At 33.2% G+C, this 18,069-nt stretch overlaps 1 protein-coding gene across 6 annotated transcripts in view; it reads left to right on the forward strand.

Annotated features, from left to right (window-relative positions):
• ITCH (itchy E3 ubiquitin protein ligase) overlaps positions 1-18,069 on the forward strand; it is a 154,392-nt gene that overhangs the window by 59,522 nt on the left and 76,801 nt on the right. For all 6 annotated transcript variants that reach the window (XM_051979154.1, XM_051979152.1, XM_051979153.1 and 3 more), the window contains 3 exons: positions 13,167-13,308; positions 16,023-16,147; positions 16,942-17,079. In XM_051979154.1, coding sequence (XP_051835114.1) covers positions 13,167-13,308; positions 16,023-16,147; positions 16,942-17,079 — 405 coding nt within the window. The remainder of the gene's footprint in view (positions 1-13,166; positions 13,309-16,022; positions 16,148-16,941; positions 17,080-18,069) is intronic.

Genomic DNA, 18,069 nt, shown 5'->3' on the forward strand with positions numbered 1-18,069 from the left:
CAGCTTCAAGTGAACAAAAACTATTCTGAATCACCCAGTGAGTTTTATACCATTCAGAAAACTAGACTTTGATCATGATCTTACTTGTTGACTTCTCTTTTCCCATTACAAAAGCCAAAGAATAGAAATTCTGCTATTATTTAGAAAGTAGCAACAGTGAATTACTTTCTTTCTTTTTTTTTTTTAAATTTTATTTTATTTAATAATAACTTTGTATTGACAGAATCCATGCCAGGATAATTTTTACACAACATTATCCCTTGCAATCACTTATGTTTCGTTTTTTCCCCTCCCTCCCTCTTTCCCCCCCTACCCCCCCAAGATGGCAAGCAGTCCTATATATGTTAAATATGTTGCAGTATATCCTAGATACAATACATATTTGCAGAACCGAACAGTTCTCCCGCTGCACAGGGAGAATTGGATTCAGAAGGTAAAAATAACTGGGGAAGAAAATCAAAAATGCAAATAGTTCACATTCATTTCCCAGTATTCCTTCTTTGGGTGTAGCTGTTTCTGTCCATCATTTATCCAATGAAACTCAGTTAAGTCTCTTTGTCAGAGAAATCCACTTCCATCAGAATACATCCTCATACAATATCGTTGTCGAAGTGTATAATGATCTCCTGGTTCTGCTCATCTCAAAAAGTGAATTACTTTCAATAAAAATTCATACTACAGTCATTCCCCAACATTCATGGATTTCACATTCACAATTTTGGTTATTTCTGGACTGGCCATCAATAATTAAATGGGAATTTTTGGAGATTTGCAGCATATTGTGAAAAGTCCCAGATGTTATGTGTATGTAAAGAAAACTATTTTAAAAAATTAGTTATAAAAACATAAATAATGCATAACATCAATTAATTTTATCATTTGCTGTCATAAGTTATACATATATAAATTTATTGTAAATTTTACTAAAAAGTTTTATTACAAAAACATTAAAAGTTTCAGTTCACTAAAGAACTGCAGGACAAGCCCTTCAGAGTATCTCCTCTTTGTCCTTCTCCTATCCAGATTGAATTGAGTGGTTTTCCCCCGTGGTAATCCTTGTATTTTAGACTTTATAGAAGGAAGGGAATCTGTGAAGCAGTTGCTGCAACTACACCATAAGAGTGTACAAAATATTAATCTCTCTTGTATAGAAACTTTAACTTTTTTTTGATGCAGTGTGTTGTTACTTGTTTTGTGTATTAAATAAATGTGATCAGAATTGTTAAAAATAAAAGTTTAAAGTAGTACCTATAGTATTTCAACTTTTGTGGGGTCCTGTGCCCCTAAACCCCATTAATATCAAGAGATGATTATAGAAACGACACTGGTCTTCATAGTCAACCTCCTTTGAGCCAAAGGAACTCAAATCTGTTTGCCACTGCTAATATTAGGAATTTGAGTTGTAATAGAACAATTATGGAGCTTTATTAAGTAATTTAATCTCAAATGTTTTGAAAACATTACTGTTTACAATGTGTAAAATTACTTTTTTTTTTTTAAATGGTTAATCCCACTAAGCTTACCATGTGTAGGGATACCCATCAATGAGAGAGGTAATATCACCTTCCTTTTCAACTTGGGATCCATGCCCCCAAGTCTCTGAACTCATAAAGACTGGGTCCAAGGGATTCACCCAGCTTTCTCTTTTTAGTTTTTAAAAAGTGTTTTTATTTGTATATATTTTTGTTCTGAATCTGCCAAACATCTTTTTTTTTTTTAAATTTTATTTTATTTAATAATAACTTTATATTGACAGAATCCATGCCAGGGTGATTTTTTACATTATCCCTTGCACTCGCTTATGTTTTGATTTTTCCCCTCCCTCCCTCCACTCCCTCCCCAAGATGGCAAGCAATCCTATATATGTTAGATATGTTGCAGTATATCCTAGATACAATATATATTTGCAGAACCGAACAGTTCTCTTGTTGCACAGGGAGAATTGGATTCAGAAGGTAAAAATAACTCGGGAAGAAAATCAAAAATGCAAATAGTTCATATTCGTTTCCCAGTGTTCTTTCTTTGGGTGTAGCTGTTTCTGTCCATCATTTATCCATTGAAACTCAGTTAGGTCTCTTTGTCAAAGAAATCCACTTCCATCAGAATACATCCTCATACAATATCGTTGTCGAAGTGTATAATGATCTCCTGGTTCTGCTCATTTCACTTAGCATCAGTTCATGTAGGTCTCTCCAAGCCTCTCTGTATTCATCCTACTGGTCATTCCTTACAGAGCAATAATATTCCATAACATTCATATACCACAATTTACCCAGCCATTCTCCAATTGATGGGCATCCATTCATTTTCCAGTTTCTAGCCACTACAAACAGGGCTGCCACAAACATTTTCTGCCAAATATCTTTATCATAAATATTTCCACTACAAAAAAATAATAAAAGGATTTGTATAGCAAACCCCACATCTTCTTCACATAGAGCTTGTGTTTCTTTAAAAATGATTTTAATATGCTAGTTTCAAAAGTTGATTGGTTTATCTGTGTTTTCTTCTGAAGATTCTTCTGTTCTCTTCTTTTAAAAATTGGATGACTTGTTTACATAACTGTTATCACTATTGGCACTTCTCTTCTTTATATTCCCTTCCCATTAAAAACAAAGAAAATACCACAACTCCTTACAAATAGTCATAGTCAAGCGAAATAAATTTACATACTGGCCACAGCTGAAAACATATCTCTCACTCTGCACCTCAAGTCTCCAACCTTTTTATCTGGCAGTAGATATCATTCTTCATCTTTAGTTTTCTGGATTCATGGTTGATCACTGCATTGATCATAATTCTTAAGTTTTTAAGATTTGTCTGTTGTAAAAATTGTTCTAGTTCTGTCTCTTCACTCTGTATCAGTTCCTAGATCTTACATGATTTTTCTAAAATCCATCCTTTTTCCTTATTGTTAATGTTATGATAACCTCTTATGTTAATATGCCATAATTTATTTATCCATTCCTCAGTTGATGGGCATCCAGTTTGCTTCCTGTACTTTATTGCAACAAAAAGTGGTACTATAAATGTTATTGTCTATATGGGTTTTTTCCAATCTTTCTTTGTTCTCTTCTTTTTTTTCTGTCTTGCTTTGTTCCCTTTGTACTACTGTATGATAGGTCCTCTTTAGTGTGAATAACGGATCCCATAGGAAGGTTAACATATTTTTGAATTCGGACTATTTGAAGCTATAATCATGTAAAATGTGGTAATTGTTCCATCCATTTGAAATACACAGTTCTCATTCAATGCAACCACTTCATAAGATTGATCTGAACCTAGTTTTAGTATTTTTGAGTCAAAGAATACATATATTTTATTGACCTTTTGAATATACTTTCAAGTTCCTTTCCTGAATAACTGGATTAGTTTATAGCTTTCACTAGTGCATTATTTTGTGTGTCTTTCAGCCTCCTCAGTGGATTTCTAGTGTTAACATTACTCATGAGATCATAGATTTATAACTGGAGGAGATATTAAAGGACTTCAAGTCAAAAAATTCTCATTTTACAAGTGAGGAGACTAGAGGTAGTATGTCATATGTTAGATAGAATCACTGAGCTTGGAGTCCACAAGACATTGAGAAATTGTCTTAGACATTTATTAGCTGTATGACCCTGGGTCAGTCACTTCATTTCTGCCTTAATTCCCCAGCTTTAAAATAAGGATAACAATAGCACTTACTTTTCAGGATTATTGTGAGGATCAGTTGAGATCTTTGTAAATCATTAGCATAGTACCTGACGTAAAGTGCTTAATAAATGTTTGTTCTTTTTTGCTCTTCAGTGCCCTCCAAAAGGCTTGAATGACTTGCTCTAGGTTACACAACTAGAGCATATGAGGAAGGTTTTGAACTCAGGTTTTTGTTATTTCCCCAGGTGCAAAAATCTTTTTACTATGGTATGCTGTTTTGAGAAATAACTCCTTTGGATTTATGAGGAGTGAAGTTAAAAATCTTTAATTAGGGGCAGCCAGGTGGCACAGTGGATAGAGCAAGCACAAGCTCTGAAGTCAGGAGGACCTGATGCAGACATTTTAACACTTTCTAACTATGTGACCCTGGGCAAGTCACTTAACCCCAATTGCCTCAGCAAAAACAAACAAACAAAAACCTGTAATTACACAACTGCAGAAGTGGGTATCTAGAATCATAGATATGTCTTTGTTTATGCTCAAAATGTAAGCCCTTGTCCTGATTCCCTATTGACTGAGTCCTACAGAAATCACAACCTATTCAAAGGGCCTAAGCCGCCCCATATGAATCTCCACCCCTGTTTACAGAGTCACTTCTCTCTTAGCTTTATCTTATTTGCCTGTAGTCCTTGGCTGAGTGTTATAAAGATTTCAGCCTGTCTAGAGAGTTTTAATTCCCTTCTGTGAATCTCCACCCCTAATTACATCATTACTTCTCCCCCCACCTGAAGATAAGTCCTTAATTACATTTTCTCTTCCACTTGGAACTAAGTCCCCACTTTTGTCCCCACAATGTGTTTCTTATTCTAAATAACCCATCTTTGATGACACTTTTTTCCATTTTTAAGTCTGAATCCTCCACCCCTGATTACATCTTCCTTTTATTAGTTTTGTTTCATTGTTTTGTGTCCTATCTCCATTTTTTAGTTTTCAATTTTATTTTAAATTTCATAACTGTTAGAAACTAAATCCTCATTCAATTCTCACACTGCCTTTTCCTCCTGAGGCAGTTGGGATTAAGTGACTTGTTCAGGGTCACACAGCTTGAAAGTGTTAAGTGTCTGAGATTACATTTGAACTCAGGTCCTCCTGACGTCAGGGCTTGTGCTCTATCCTCTGTGCCACCTGGCTGCCCCTAATTAAAGATTTTTAACTTCACTCCTCCTAAATCCAAAGGAGTTATTTCTCACAACAGCATACCATAGTAAAAAAGTTTTTGCACCTGGGGAAATAACAATGACCTGAGTTCAAAACCTTCCTCAGATGTTTAGTAGTTGTGTAACCTAGAGCAAGTCACTCAAGCCTTTTGGAGGACGCTGAGGAGCAGAAAAGATCAAACATTTATTAAACACCTACTTTATGCCAGGTACTGTGCTAATGATTTACAAACATCTCAACTGATCCTCGCAATAATCCTGAAAGGTAAGTGCTGTTGTTACCTAAGTGCTATTACAATCTAGCTGCCACTTTTCACACTGTTTCTTGATGAACTCTGTGGTCCGGCTATATTGGTGTGCTTGCTATTCTTCTCATGTAACTCTCTATTTTACAATTCTGTGTCTTTGAACTGGCTATCCTCTGTTCATATGTTCATATATATACGTATGTATATATGTAGTTTTGACTTGCCCAGGGTCACAGAGCTAGGAGATATTAAGTGTCTTGAGGCCGGATTTGAGCTCAGGTCTTCCTGACTTCAGGGCTGGTGCTCTGTCCACTGAGCCAACTTACTGCTCCATAGCCACTGTTTTAATTTTGCTTTTACCACTTTATGTAAAGGTTCTGTATCCCAGTGGAATGTAAGCTCTTTGAAGGCAGGGACTATTTTTGTTTTTCCTTTGTATCCTTTCTATTTAGCATAGTGCCTAGGATAGCAAAAATGTAATAAATGTTCAATTCTACTATAAGTAAGTTATTAGTTGTTTATAATTGGAAGGAAGCCTTCCTTTCCTTGAATCTTAAGTTTATTCTTTTTACTGTTATACTCAGGAAAAGAAAGATAAAATAGGGAAGGAAGCCATAAAAGATCTAAATAAATTTATTAGCTTGCTTTTTAATTTTTTCTAATTATAGCTTTTTATTGACAACATATGCTTGGGTAATTTTTTACAACATTGTCTCTTGCACTCACTTCTGTTTCGACTTTTCCCTTCCCTCCCTCTCCCCCTTCCCTAGATGGCAGGCAGTCTTATACATGTTAAATATGTTAAAGTATATCCTAGGTACAATATATGTGTGCAGATCTGTACAGTTCTCTTGTTGCACAAGAAGAATTGGATTCAGAAGGTAAAAATAACCCGGGAAGAAAAACCAAAATGCAAATAGTTCACATTCATTTCCCAGTGTTCTTTCTTTGGGTGTAGCTGCTTCTGTCCATCATTGATCAATTGGAACTGAATTAGATCTTCTCTTTGTCAAAGATATCCACTTCATCAGAATACATCCTTATACAGTATTGTTGTTGAAGTGTATAATGATCTCCTGGTTCTGCTCATTTCATTTGGCATCAGTCATGCAAATCTCTCCAAACCTCTCTGTATTCATCCTGCTGGTCATTCCTTACAGAACAATAATATTCCATAACATTCATATACCACAATTTACCCAACCATTCTCCAATTGATGGGCATCCATTCAGTTTCCAGTTTCTAGCCACTACAAAAAGGGCTGCCACAAACATTTTTGCACATACAGGTCCTCCTTTAATATCTCTTTGGGATATATAGCTTACTTTTTTAGAGCAACACAGAGCACAGTTCTTCCAGTTGCAAGAGTCCACTTTTTCTAGAGACTAACACAACCACATCATTTTGAGAATGGCTTCAGTTATTGAAATCCTAGGAGTCACTAAAGGAAGGGTTCAGACCTAGTTTGTATTTGGGTAGTTCTAGCCTGAAGTCTTGTTCTCTTAACAAAATTCCAGTGGCCACTTTTTTAGTCTTTGGGAGAGGTCTGTCTGTTCTGTGTGATGTGAGCCCTCCTGTCAATTCTCCGAGTCTTGTTGATGTAGAACAATGAGAGTCAGACTCTTCTCATTCAGCCTCTCATGTCTCAATGAAATGAGGCAAAAGGATTTGGCTTTCTATTGTTTAGTACTCCATCCTTTTGTGACTGTCTAATAGCTAGAATCTTTAAAAGAGGATCGCAGCAACCTTTGAGATCTTGATTGGCACATCTTTACACATTTCTGGGACTTGACAGTCATAGGGATTCTACCTGGCTGTACCTTGAGTCCTACGTTTATCTTCCTACCTCCCTGCTTCCTCAGAACCCTTTACTCCATAGATCTAGTTCTCCTTACCTCCCACTGTTCTGCTCCCTGAGACTTTAAAAGTTGTGTCCCCTGAAATGCAAACTTCTTCAGTATGACTGCTTTCTGTATTATATCTGCTTGAGCCCATGAATATCTTCATGTTAAATAAATATCAAACCTTTGTCATCTGTGATTTGTGTCTTGTCATTGTTGTTCCATGTCTTGAACCAAATCTCTATTATGTATTTTTATAACATTCTTTTACAATTATGCTCTCCCAAATTCTGAATCTATTTCTGTTTACCACTTCTGGTGCCTATTTTATCACTTCAAAAGGTTATAACAAAGGCTGACAATGCCCCTCCCACTCAGCTCATTAAGTACTTCTTTAAAATGTGTAAATCTCTAGAGAAAACTAAAGATTATCAAATATAATACCATTTAATACCAATTATATTTTTACTGTCTTTTAAAAATATTTTGGTGATGTATTTTGTTTTTATATAATCTATAGCCCATTGTATCTCTCCAGTAGCCATTCATAGGAAACCAGCTCTTACAATAAAGAATTTTTAAAAGGAGGAAAAAATTCTGTAGAACTAAACAACATATAAAATACTAGTTTGATGTTATAATGTAGTGTACTATTGACCCCACTTCTACAAAGTAGTAGAGTAGGGCTAAATTTTTTTTCTTTGAGACAAAGATTAGCCAATACCATTTTTTACCAATTCAGTTTCTTATTCTTGTTCTTTCCAATTTTGGTGTTCTAGTTGTGTATACTTTCTTTCCAGATTTACTTTATTTTGCGCTACTTCATGCTTCTGTGAATCTTTGTAAGTCATTAAACTTTAAAGGTACACTAAGATTTTTTTAGATAGCATATAATTGTATTCGTTGTTTCTTACGGAAAAGTAATATTTCATCATATTCATGTGCCTAAATAATTCAGTTTGTTTAGCCATTCTACAATTGATTAGCATATACTTTGTTTCTGTTTCTTTGATACTTCAGAAGTGCTGTTGATATAAATATTTTGAGTTCCTTTTCACTAGTTCTCTCTGCCTGTTGGAAATAGGAACACAGGTAAAAGCAACATAGGCCTGCATAGATTAAATAGAAGCAAACCAATTTCTGACTTTGGTGCCAGCTGTTCATACAAAAGTATCATGAGAAAATATCCACAGACACTGTTGAAATTTGGATGAGCATTATAAGTTTTTTTTTTTTTTAAATCAGTGTTAATTTTAGTGTTTCATCAACAGTATTTTTATCTTAATTCATGGGAGAACTAGAAGAAAAATCATAGAAAAGCAAAATGTCAATTGTGGTAACAAAATCATTAAAAGGTATGTAGGAGACAAAGCCCAGATTCTTTAGCTAAATGTTTTCTGTTGAAAAGTTAAAGCTTCTACAGTTACACCCTTAATGGTATTGAGCTAGGTCACATTAGATTCAGTAATCAGATCTAAATAAATAACACTAGGTCTGTATATGTGGGTGTGATGTATTCCTTTTTCATATTTCCTGTAGAACATTTCCACTTGAATTAAAAAAAAAATTATAAAGTTGACCTTCAATTAAAAAGTCAAATAAAAAACAAGGGTAAACTTTCCTGTAAACCTTAGCCTTTAACAAGGCAGAACTGACCATATGCTTTTTTTTTTTTAATATTTTATTTTATTTTATAATAACTTTATATTGACAGAATCCATGCCAGGGTAATTTTTTTTTTTTACAACATTATCCCTTGTACTCGCTTCTGTTCCGCTTTTTCCCATCCCTCCCTCCATCCCCTCCCCTAGATGGCAAGCAGTCCTATATATGTTAGATATGTTGCAGTATATCCTAGATACAATATATGTTTGCAGAACCTAACATTTCTCTTGTTGCACAGGGAGAATTGGATTCAGAAGGTAAAAATAACCCGGGAAGAAAAACAAAAATGCAGATAGTTCACATTCGTTTCCCGGTGTTCTTTCTTTGGGTGTAGCTTCTTCTGTCCATCATTTATCATTTGAAACTCAGTTAGGTCTCTTTGTCAAAGAAATCCACTTCCATCAGAATACATCCTCATACAATATTGTTGTCGAAGTGTATACTGATCTCCTGGTTCTGCTCATTTCACTTAGCATCAGTTCATGTAAGTCTCTCCAAGCCTCACTGTATTCATCCTGCTGGTCATTCCTTACAGAACAATAATATTCCATAACATTCATATACCACCATTTACCCAACCATTCTCCAATTGATGGGCATCCATTCATTTTCCAGCTTCTAGCCACTACAAACAGGGCTGCCATAAACATTTTGGCACATACAGCTCCCTTTCCCTTCTTTAGTATCTCTTTGGGATATAAGCCCAGAAGTAACACTGATGGATCAAAGGGTATGCACAGTTTGATAACTTTTTGGGCATAATTCCAGATTGCTCTCCAGAATGGTTGGATTCGTTCACAACTGACCATATGTTTTAAAATGTTCTAAATCAGTGGTATCAAGCTCTTAAATTGCCAGATGCATGTTGACTTAAAAACTTCACAAATTGTTTTTGGAAGTTTTACATGAGCTAATGAAAAGTGAAGTGAGCAGAACTAGGAGAACATTGTACATAATAACAGCAATATTGTATAATGAACTGTTGTGAAAGCCTTAGCTCTTCTGATCCATACAAAGATGTACAGCATATCTAAAGAACTCATGATAAAAAATGCTTTCTACCTCCAGAGAAAGAATTAATGAACCTATTAATGCAGATTGAAGTGTATTTTTTTTCCCAAAATATTCTTTTGGGAGTTTTTTTCAACATGACTAATATGGATACTGTGTTTTATATGACTAAACATGTACAGTGGATATCATTGCTAGCCTCAGTGGGTGGTAGTGGGAGTAAAGGGAGTGAGAGGAAAAAAATTACAACTTAATTTAAAAATGAATGTTAAAGAAAAAAACAAAAACTAAAAATATGTTGTATTTTATTTTTATAAACTTTGTTAAAATATTTCTTATATTTTAATCCCCATTTCAGAATTTTCTACCTTAGAGGGCCATGAGTTTGATATATGTACATTCGTGTTAAACATATTTCTACATTTATCATGTAAAAGAAGAAATCAAAACAAAAGGTGAAAAAAAGCTGAAAGAAAGAAAAAATAAAAAATAGTGAATAGTATGCTTTGATCTGTATTCAGATTTCATAGTTCTTTCTCTGGATATGAATAGTATTTTTGATCATGAGTCTCTTGGAATTGTCTTGGATCATTGTGATACAGTGAAAAGCTAAATCTATCACAATTCGCCTAATGCTGCTAAATGTCACTGTGTAAAATGTTATGCTCACTTCATTGAGCTTCAGTTCCTGTAAGTCTTTCTTGAGTTTTTAAGAAATTATCCTGCTTGTAATTTCTTACAGTCCAATGGCATTCCATCACCATATACCACAACATATTCAGTCATTCCCCAATTGATGGGCATCCCTTCAATTTTCAATTTGTTGCCACTACAAAAGGAGCTACTATAAATTTTTCTGTACAAATAGTTCTTTCCCTCTTCTTTCTCTTTTTAAAACTCTCTTTAGAATACAAATCTAATAGTTATTTGGGGGAAGCAAAGAATATGCAGTTTGATAGTCTTTTGGGCTTAATTCCAAATTGCTCTCTAGAATAGTTGGATCATTTCATAACTACTGATAGTGCGTTGTTGTCTCAATTTTTCCACATCCCCTTTAACATTTATCACTTTCCTTTTCTGTCATATCAACCAATCTAATAGGTGTGAGGTGGTTGTATTTATTTTCATTTGTCTAATCAATAGTAATTTAAAGTATTTTTTCTTATGAGTATTGATAGTTTTTTTTTAAATATAGCTTTTTATTTACAAGTTATATACATGGGTAATTTTACAGCATTGACAATTGCCAGACCTTTTGTTCCACTTTTTCCCCTCATTCCTCCCATTCCCTCCTCCCAATGGCAGGTTGGCCAATACATGTTAAATATGTTAAAGTATAAATGAAGTACAATATAAGTGGTATCGATAGTTTTTATTTCTTCTGAAAACTCTTCATATCTTTTGATAATTTACCAGTTGGGGAATGATTTGTATTCTTATAAATTTGATTCAGTTCTCTATATATTTGAGAAGTAAAACCTTTATCAGATCTGCTTTGTGTAAAAATTTATAATCTCTCTCTCTTTCCCCGCAGCTTTCTGCTGTCTTTCTAATCTTAATTGTATTGGTTTTGTTTGTGCAAAGTCTTGTTAATTTAATACAATCAAAATTATCCATTTTATATCTTGTAGTTTTTTTTCTTGTTTGGTCTTAAATTCTTCCTTTTTCCATAGGCCTGATAGGTATTCCATGGTCTCCTAATTTCTTTATGTCTATATTGTGTACCCATTTTGACTTTATTCTGGTATACCATTTAAGATGTTGGTCTGTCTTTAATTTATAGTTTTCCAGCAGTTTTTATTGTTAGTGGATTCTAAAAGTTTAAATTTTTGAGTTTATCAAACACTAGATACTACGGTCATTTGCTTCTGCGTATTCTGTATCTAATCTATTCTACTGATCCACTACTCATTTCTTAGTCAGGACTAGAAAATGTTTTGATAACTTTTATAGTACAGTTTGAGGGTCTCATATGGCTAGGCTACCTTCCTTCAATTTTTTCTTTTTAATTAATTTCCTTGATAATCTTGTTCACTTAAATTTTGTGAGTTTTCTATTTTATACTAGGGAATCTTAAGTCCAACCTAACATATTTAGTTGCTAATAATTCAATTAAAGTGTTGATGTGTCTAACTATGAATTCATAGTTCACACATTTACAAAAAGTAAAATTTATAATTAATCACTTTTCTAATTTTGTGGATAGTAGAATCTTTAAGTGTCTAATATTTTATTTTTAATTTGTAGTGATAGCTTTTGTTTTATTGTTACCTTGATTTCCCAGTATAGCCTATTCCTACCAGAAAGAAGCTATCCCTTATATCACAGAATAAAAACTAAACTAACATATCAATTGTTATTCAAGGGAGAATTTCACAGCCATAATTTCCTACCTATTCAAAAATAGGGAGGTCCCTTATTATATTTCTTCTTTTGGGAAAGGGGCAAAGTTATTATAATTTTACAACATTTAGTTAGTATACATTTAATCACCCATACATATTCACATGGTTTGGAAGTGGTACATCAAGGTATCAAAGACTAGAAGTCTAGGGACAGGAAGCCAGAATGATAAGTGACTATGAAAACATTTTTGCACAGTTCTTTGCCCTTGTATTTGGAACTCTTTGTAACCCAGTTTAGAATTTCCAAATATCTAGGCAGTTTAGAATTTCCAAGTGTCTAGTTGGTACTGGTCATGCATAGGAATGAAAAGGTAGTCAGGTAATCAGTTCTACTGGACAGAGCTCTTTTCAAAAATGAGGTGACTCAGGCCATTTCTAATGGTTTTGTGATGAAAAGAGTCAGTACCCAGAGAGAGATCTGAACGTAGCATTTTCACTTTTTTTTTGTTGTTGTTTTCTTTTTGTTTTCTTTTTCATTTTTTTTTCATTTTTGTTCTTTGCAGTATAATTGTGTAAATATGTATAAAGGAATTGCACATGTTAACATATATATTGTATTTATCATTTAGGGGAGATGGTTGGGATGAAGAAAGGCAGGGGAAAAATTTGGAACACAAGATTTTTGCAAGGGTGAATGTTAGAAATTATGCATATGTTTTGAAAATAAAAAAACTTTTAATTAAAAAAAGAAAAGGCAATCAGGAAGAGGATTGGGATTAGGTTAAGGTTTTGGTATAATGTATTAACAGTGTTACAGAATAGATAATGTTAATAAATGAAATACATCTGTTAACATTGCCACCTCCAGGCTTTATAACATACCTCAGAGAATCTAGACGGTTGTTAATTAACAGTGGTCTAATGAAGGGAAATTACATGGGAGGGAGGGGGAGAATCTTTAATTTCTCAAAATAAGATATGGGATCAAACATTGGTGAGTCAACATGATGAGACATTTTGGTATTACTAAATATGCTGTTGGTCAGTTGAAGAGTTTTATATTTATTATTTGCAAATTAAATTGGTTATTTATTATGTAAGGTTGATTTTTTTTTTTCTTGTTGGAGTGGCCAAGTGAAATTCTCTTAATATTTTTTGAGGAGAACCTGACAGTAAAAACATTTCTTTTTTCTTTTAAATAGTCATCTCAGCAAAACTTAAAGAAAATAAAAAGAACTGGTTTGGACCAAGTCCTTATGTGGAAGTCTCAGTAGATGGACAGTCAAAGAAGACAGAAAAATGCAGTAATACCAACAGTCCCAAGTGGAAGCAGCCTCTTACTGTGTAGGTTTGCAAATATTTTGTCGAATTTAATTGTTTAGCAGATAATATAAAATATAATCTTAAATCCCTGTAAGCGTAAATGCCATCTTTTTTATTACTTTCTCTTTTTCTCTTTTCACCTTTCCACTTCTTCTCTTTCTTCCCTTCCTCTTCTTTTCTTCTTTCTTATATTTCCTTATCCATTTTTTATTCTTTTTTCCTGGCTCCTCTTTTCTTTTTCTGTCTTCAGTGTTTTTTCTCCTTAGTTCCTTTCTTATACTCTTCATTTTCTGTTTTCCCACAGTCTTTCCCTTTCTTCTCTCAGCATATCTTATTTTGGAAGTGGTGGCAACAACAATTAGTCGTTGTTACAACTGGGCAACATCTCTGGAATTGGAAGAACTTGAGTATATGAAAAATATATGTAACATTATAAAAAGATTTTCTCCCTATCCTCTTGATCTTGATTACAATTGGTAAATAGCCGAGTTAAAAAGCAGACTTCTCCATCTTTTGCTGCTCCTTAACGTGCACATATGGAGAGCCTCTCATAGGACTTAATTTCTTTTCATGATAAGGTACCATATCTTTTACTGAATAAGATCATAGATTATTTACATTAGCCAAAATTTCTTATTTATTGCTAATTGCCTTAGAGTTTATTAATTGGGGGGAAAAAACTTTTAATCTTTAGTTATTTTTGCCAGTTTCTCAGATTAGGTACTCAAGAATTTTAATTGAAACTAGATAAATGTTAATAAATTTAATTTTCTTTATATATTGCTATTTTAATATAGCACTCCAGAGTGGAATTCCTCATAAAAATAGTCTGTCTTGTATTCTGGCAAAAGGGATTGAATTATTGTACAAAAGCACTAATAAATAACCATACCTTGTAGTTTTTCATCTAGATCAATATTTTACACAAACCAAAGCATATAACACGGTCAGAGTTGTCCTACAGCTGAGAAGCTGAGCCATGACTTGTACCCAAGAATTTTGCCTGCTGGGTCCATTGTTCTTTCCATTATTCCATATTCCTTTTAAAACACAGAATTGAGACTTAAGTTGAATTTTTTGTTTCTTGATAGTGGCAACTATACAGAATAAGCAAAGAAAGCACATTCTGTGGTGACCGAATCTTAAGTTGTTGCAGGTGTGAGGAAGAATTTAATTTATCCTTTTGATAAAGCATAATTGTTCCATTTGAAGCATAGTTGTCCTCTAATTGAGATGAAATATTTCAGGAGCTTATCTCATAAATTTTTGTATTTTTTAAGGCACAGTAAAGCAAGCATCTGAATTCTTTATATTTATTCTGTGCAAGAATATTATTAGATTGCTGCCCTTGTAATTGATTTGGAGTAATTTGGAGGTGATCATCTATAGTAAAATATATTTTCTATATGGAGGCATTCAGGGAGAATGATTTTATTTGCTGGGAGAATCTTTATTGATTCTCCCAGTAAAGGGCAATGATACCTTTCATTCAACTCCTGTCATTTTGTCATTAGATAAGAAAAAGTGTGCATAGTTAGTTATTGTTTTCTCTAACTTGATGCTTCAAATGATCATGAGAGTTCATCTTTGTCAGTAGATAAAGAAATTACCTTGTAGTAAGAAAGATTTGAATTCAGATTTCTTCCTACAGCATCTATTGGATATGTGACACTTGACAAGTTTCTCTGTATCCCAAACAACTCTAGAAATTATACCTTGTTATATAATTGCTAATCTACATTTATAAGAGAGTGGTCTTAGCAGGGATACCCTACAGCTAAAAACTTAGGGTTGGACTTAGAGAAAATGAGAAATATGATGTAGAAAATTATTTCTTGCACATGTTTTGTCTATAAATTTTAAGAAGATCTATAGAAATTGCCTTAGTTAGCTTTTAAAGATTTTATGGAAAAAAAGTTGGAAAGAAAGTGCCCTTTTGAATAGACTTTTCAGATGCCCTTTTGAATAGACTTTTCAGAATTTGAGTTTTTCTTTATTTTCTCCTTTATCCCCCAATATTTTACAAGAGGTGAGTAGTGAACCAGTTGAGATAGGATAATTGCTATGCTTTCTTGGTCACTTTCAGGATTACTTTCACTTATAGTTCCTAGTGTATAGTGAACATTGTTCACTGATAGCAGTCTTTAAGAATATAATGCTTTCTTCAAAGGCACAGTGAAATTGGGGAAATATAGCAGTTTTGTTTCGGAGGAAAAAGTATTTTTTAAATTATTTTATTTTTTCTGGTTATACATGTACATTCATTTTTTTAAATACACATAAAAAAAAAAGAATCATCTTGGTAGAGAAATATAAGAATCAAAGGGAAAAACCACAAGAGAAAAAAAAAGGGGGGAAAGTGAACATAGCTTGTGGTGATTTATATTCAGTCTCCATAGTTTTCTCTCTGAAGGAGATGGCATTTTCTATCCAAAATTTATAGGGATGCCTTGAATCATTGAACTGATGAGAAGAACCAAGTCTTTCATGATTGATCATTACACAATCTTGCTGTTATTGTGTACAATGAAAATGTATTTTTGTTAGTGATTGATCTACCAGTGAAATTAACCATAAAGGCATGTAGATTTTAGATAGTCTAAATCATTATAATACTACCCGCATTATTAGAGTTGTATTTTACCATAGATATAAAGTATAATTTACTTGTTCCAGGTTGCAATGTGGTATTTAGTGAAGATCGCATTTTTCCTTCAATGTTTTTCTCCTTTTAGAATTGTCACACCCATCAGCAAATTAAATTTTCGTGTATGGAGTCACCAGACATTAAAATCCGATGTTTTACTGGGAAGTGCTGCTCTAGATATTCATGAAACGTTAAAGTCAAATAATTTGAAACGTATGTATGTAAATGAAAATGTATTTAACTTATGTGTACTTTGTTATAGTCTATATGGAATTCTACCAGACTTAACAAAACAACCTGTAATTGTAGCAAAGGTGTCAGTGCTTATTTGGATATAGTTTGAACAGTAAGAAAAATCTTAAGAAATTTAACACATCTTAAGGAAGCTTAAAAGCCCTAGATCCAAAACAAATGCACAAATGATAACTCACAAATAATAATAATCATAAGAAGATCTCTTGTATTCCTTGACTAAAATATTTTTAGAATCTTCCTTTCCCATTGATTCTGGTTAAGATACTGTGAAACAAGCTTAAATCCTCTGTAAATCTTTGTAATCTTATTTTCTCTTTTAATTAAACTAATCTGATTTATATTGGTAAAATATCTTGAGTTTGCTCACATTATTTTATATTACTGACAAGTATGGAGAAAATTTAAAAATGAATGAAATGGTTCCTTTTAAAAATGAAGATATTTGAATATAAATTTTTGTACTTCTACTTTTTCTTCCTGGCCCAAAGTTTTTGAGCTTTTAGGCATTTATGCTTCTCCTGCATTGAGTTTTTTAAGGTACAGATGCCAGTACAGATGAGTAGCCAGATGTATTCCATTCTTTTATTCCATATATAGTACAAGTTTTGATGTTCCTTGAGGACTAGAACCAATTATCTAACTCAATTAGTACAGTTTATATGTATCCAAGTGATGGATGCAATCTAATTTTTTTATGACAGACTTTTTCAGTAAGATATTTGAAAGATAAAAAAGACTTTTCTCTTCCATAGTTGATGATGTGATTGTGACATTACAACTTGTGGGTGACAAGGAGCCGACAGAAGTCATAGGAGACTTGTCAGTTTGTCTTGATGGACTACAGGTAGATCCTGAGATTCTAACGAATGGTTATGCCACATGTTCAGAAGGTAACTAATATGTAATAATGTAATCACTATCAATTCTCCCAGCAAAGGGCAGTGATATTTTTCAACTCCTGCCATTTTGTCATGATAACACAAATATTTTGATTTTTTCTTTACGACAGTTTGAATTTACTTTTCATATTCTCCCTTTTTTCTCTTGGATAGTTTCTGTGGATTATGAACTGATTGAGTTTAGGCAATTTGGCTCAACATTGATTCTTTTGGTTTTAGTTTTGTTGTTAGTTTATTGTCCCTACTATTTTCATTATCCTTAGTGCTTTCCCAATCTCCACATATGTTTATAATCTGAAGCATTTAAAGGCATTTAACATTTTACTTACTTTTTAGCAGTATATTAACTAAAAAAAACCCCTATGATTTGACTCTAAAAATGGTCCTCTTCCTTAAACAAGCAGAATTTTTTAATCAATTTCTGTGAAGACCCCATTGATTTGTATTTAACAATATTACTTCTTAAGGGTTCTCTAGACTTATCCCTAATTAATGAAGTTTGTTTGTTTTTAACTACTTGGGATTAGGTAGTAATTTTGTCCCATCATTGGAGTTGCTCAGACAGAGGTTTATAGTTGTGAAGAATGTTGCAGAAAAGCTTCCTATTTCACATAGGCATTGTACTAAAAGCCAATAATCTATAAGGTCTCAATAAGATTCAATAAATCCTTCTAAGAATTATGATTTTTTTGATTTTCTCAACTTTTAGTGCACTTCTGTATTTGTCTTTTTTGTTATCAGTAATGGAAATATAATTCTTAAAAGCCTTGTGTGTCATTACTTTCTTTTCTTTCTTTTTTTTCTTTTTGTCTGAGGCAATTGGGGTTAAGTAACTTGTCCAGGGTCACACAGCTAGGAAGTGTTAAGTGTCTGAGGCCAGAATTGAATTCAGATCCTCCTGACTTCAGGATTGGTGCTCTACCCAGTGCACCACCTAAGTGCTCCTGTGTCATTACTTTCTGTAAATAGTCTTCTCTTAGT

This window comes from Antechinus flavipes, chromosome 2 (genome assembly GCF_016432865.1).
Source record: "Antechinus flavipes isolate AdamAnt ecotype Samford, QLD, Australia chromosome 2, AdamAnt_v2, whole genome shotgun sequence".
NCBI lineage: Eukaryota > Metazoa > Chordata > Mammalia > Dasyuromorphia > Dasyuridae > Antechinus > Antechinus flavipes.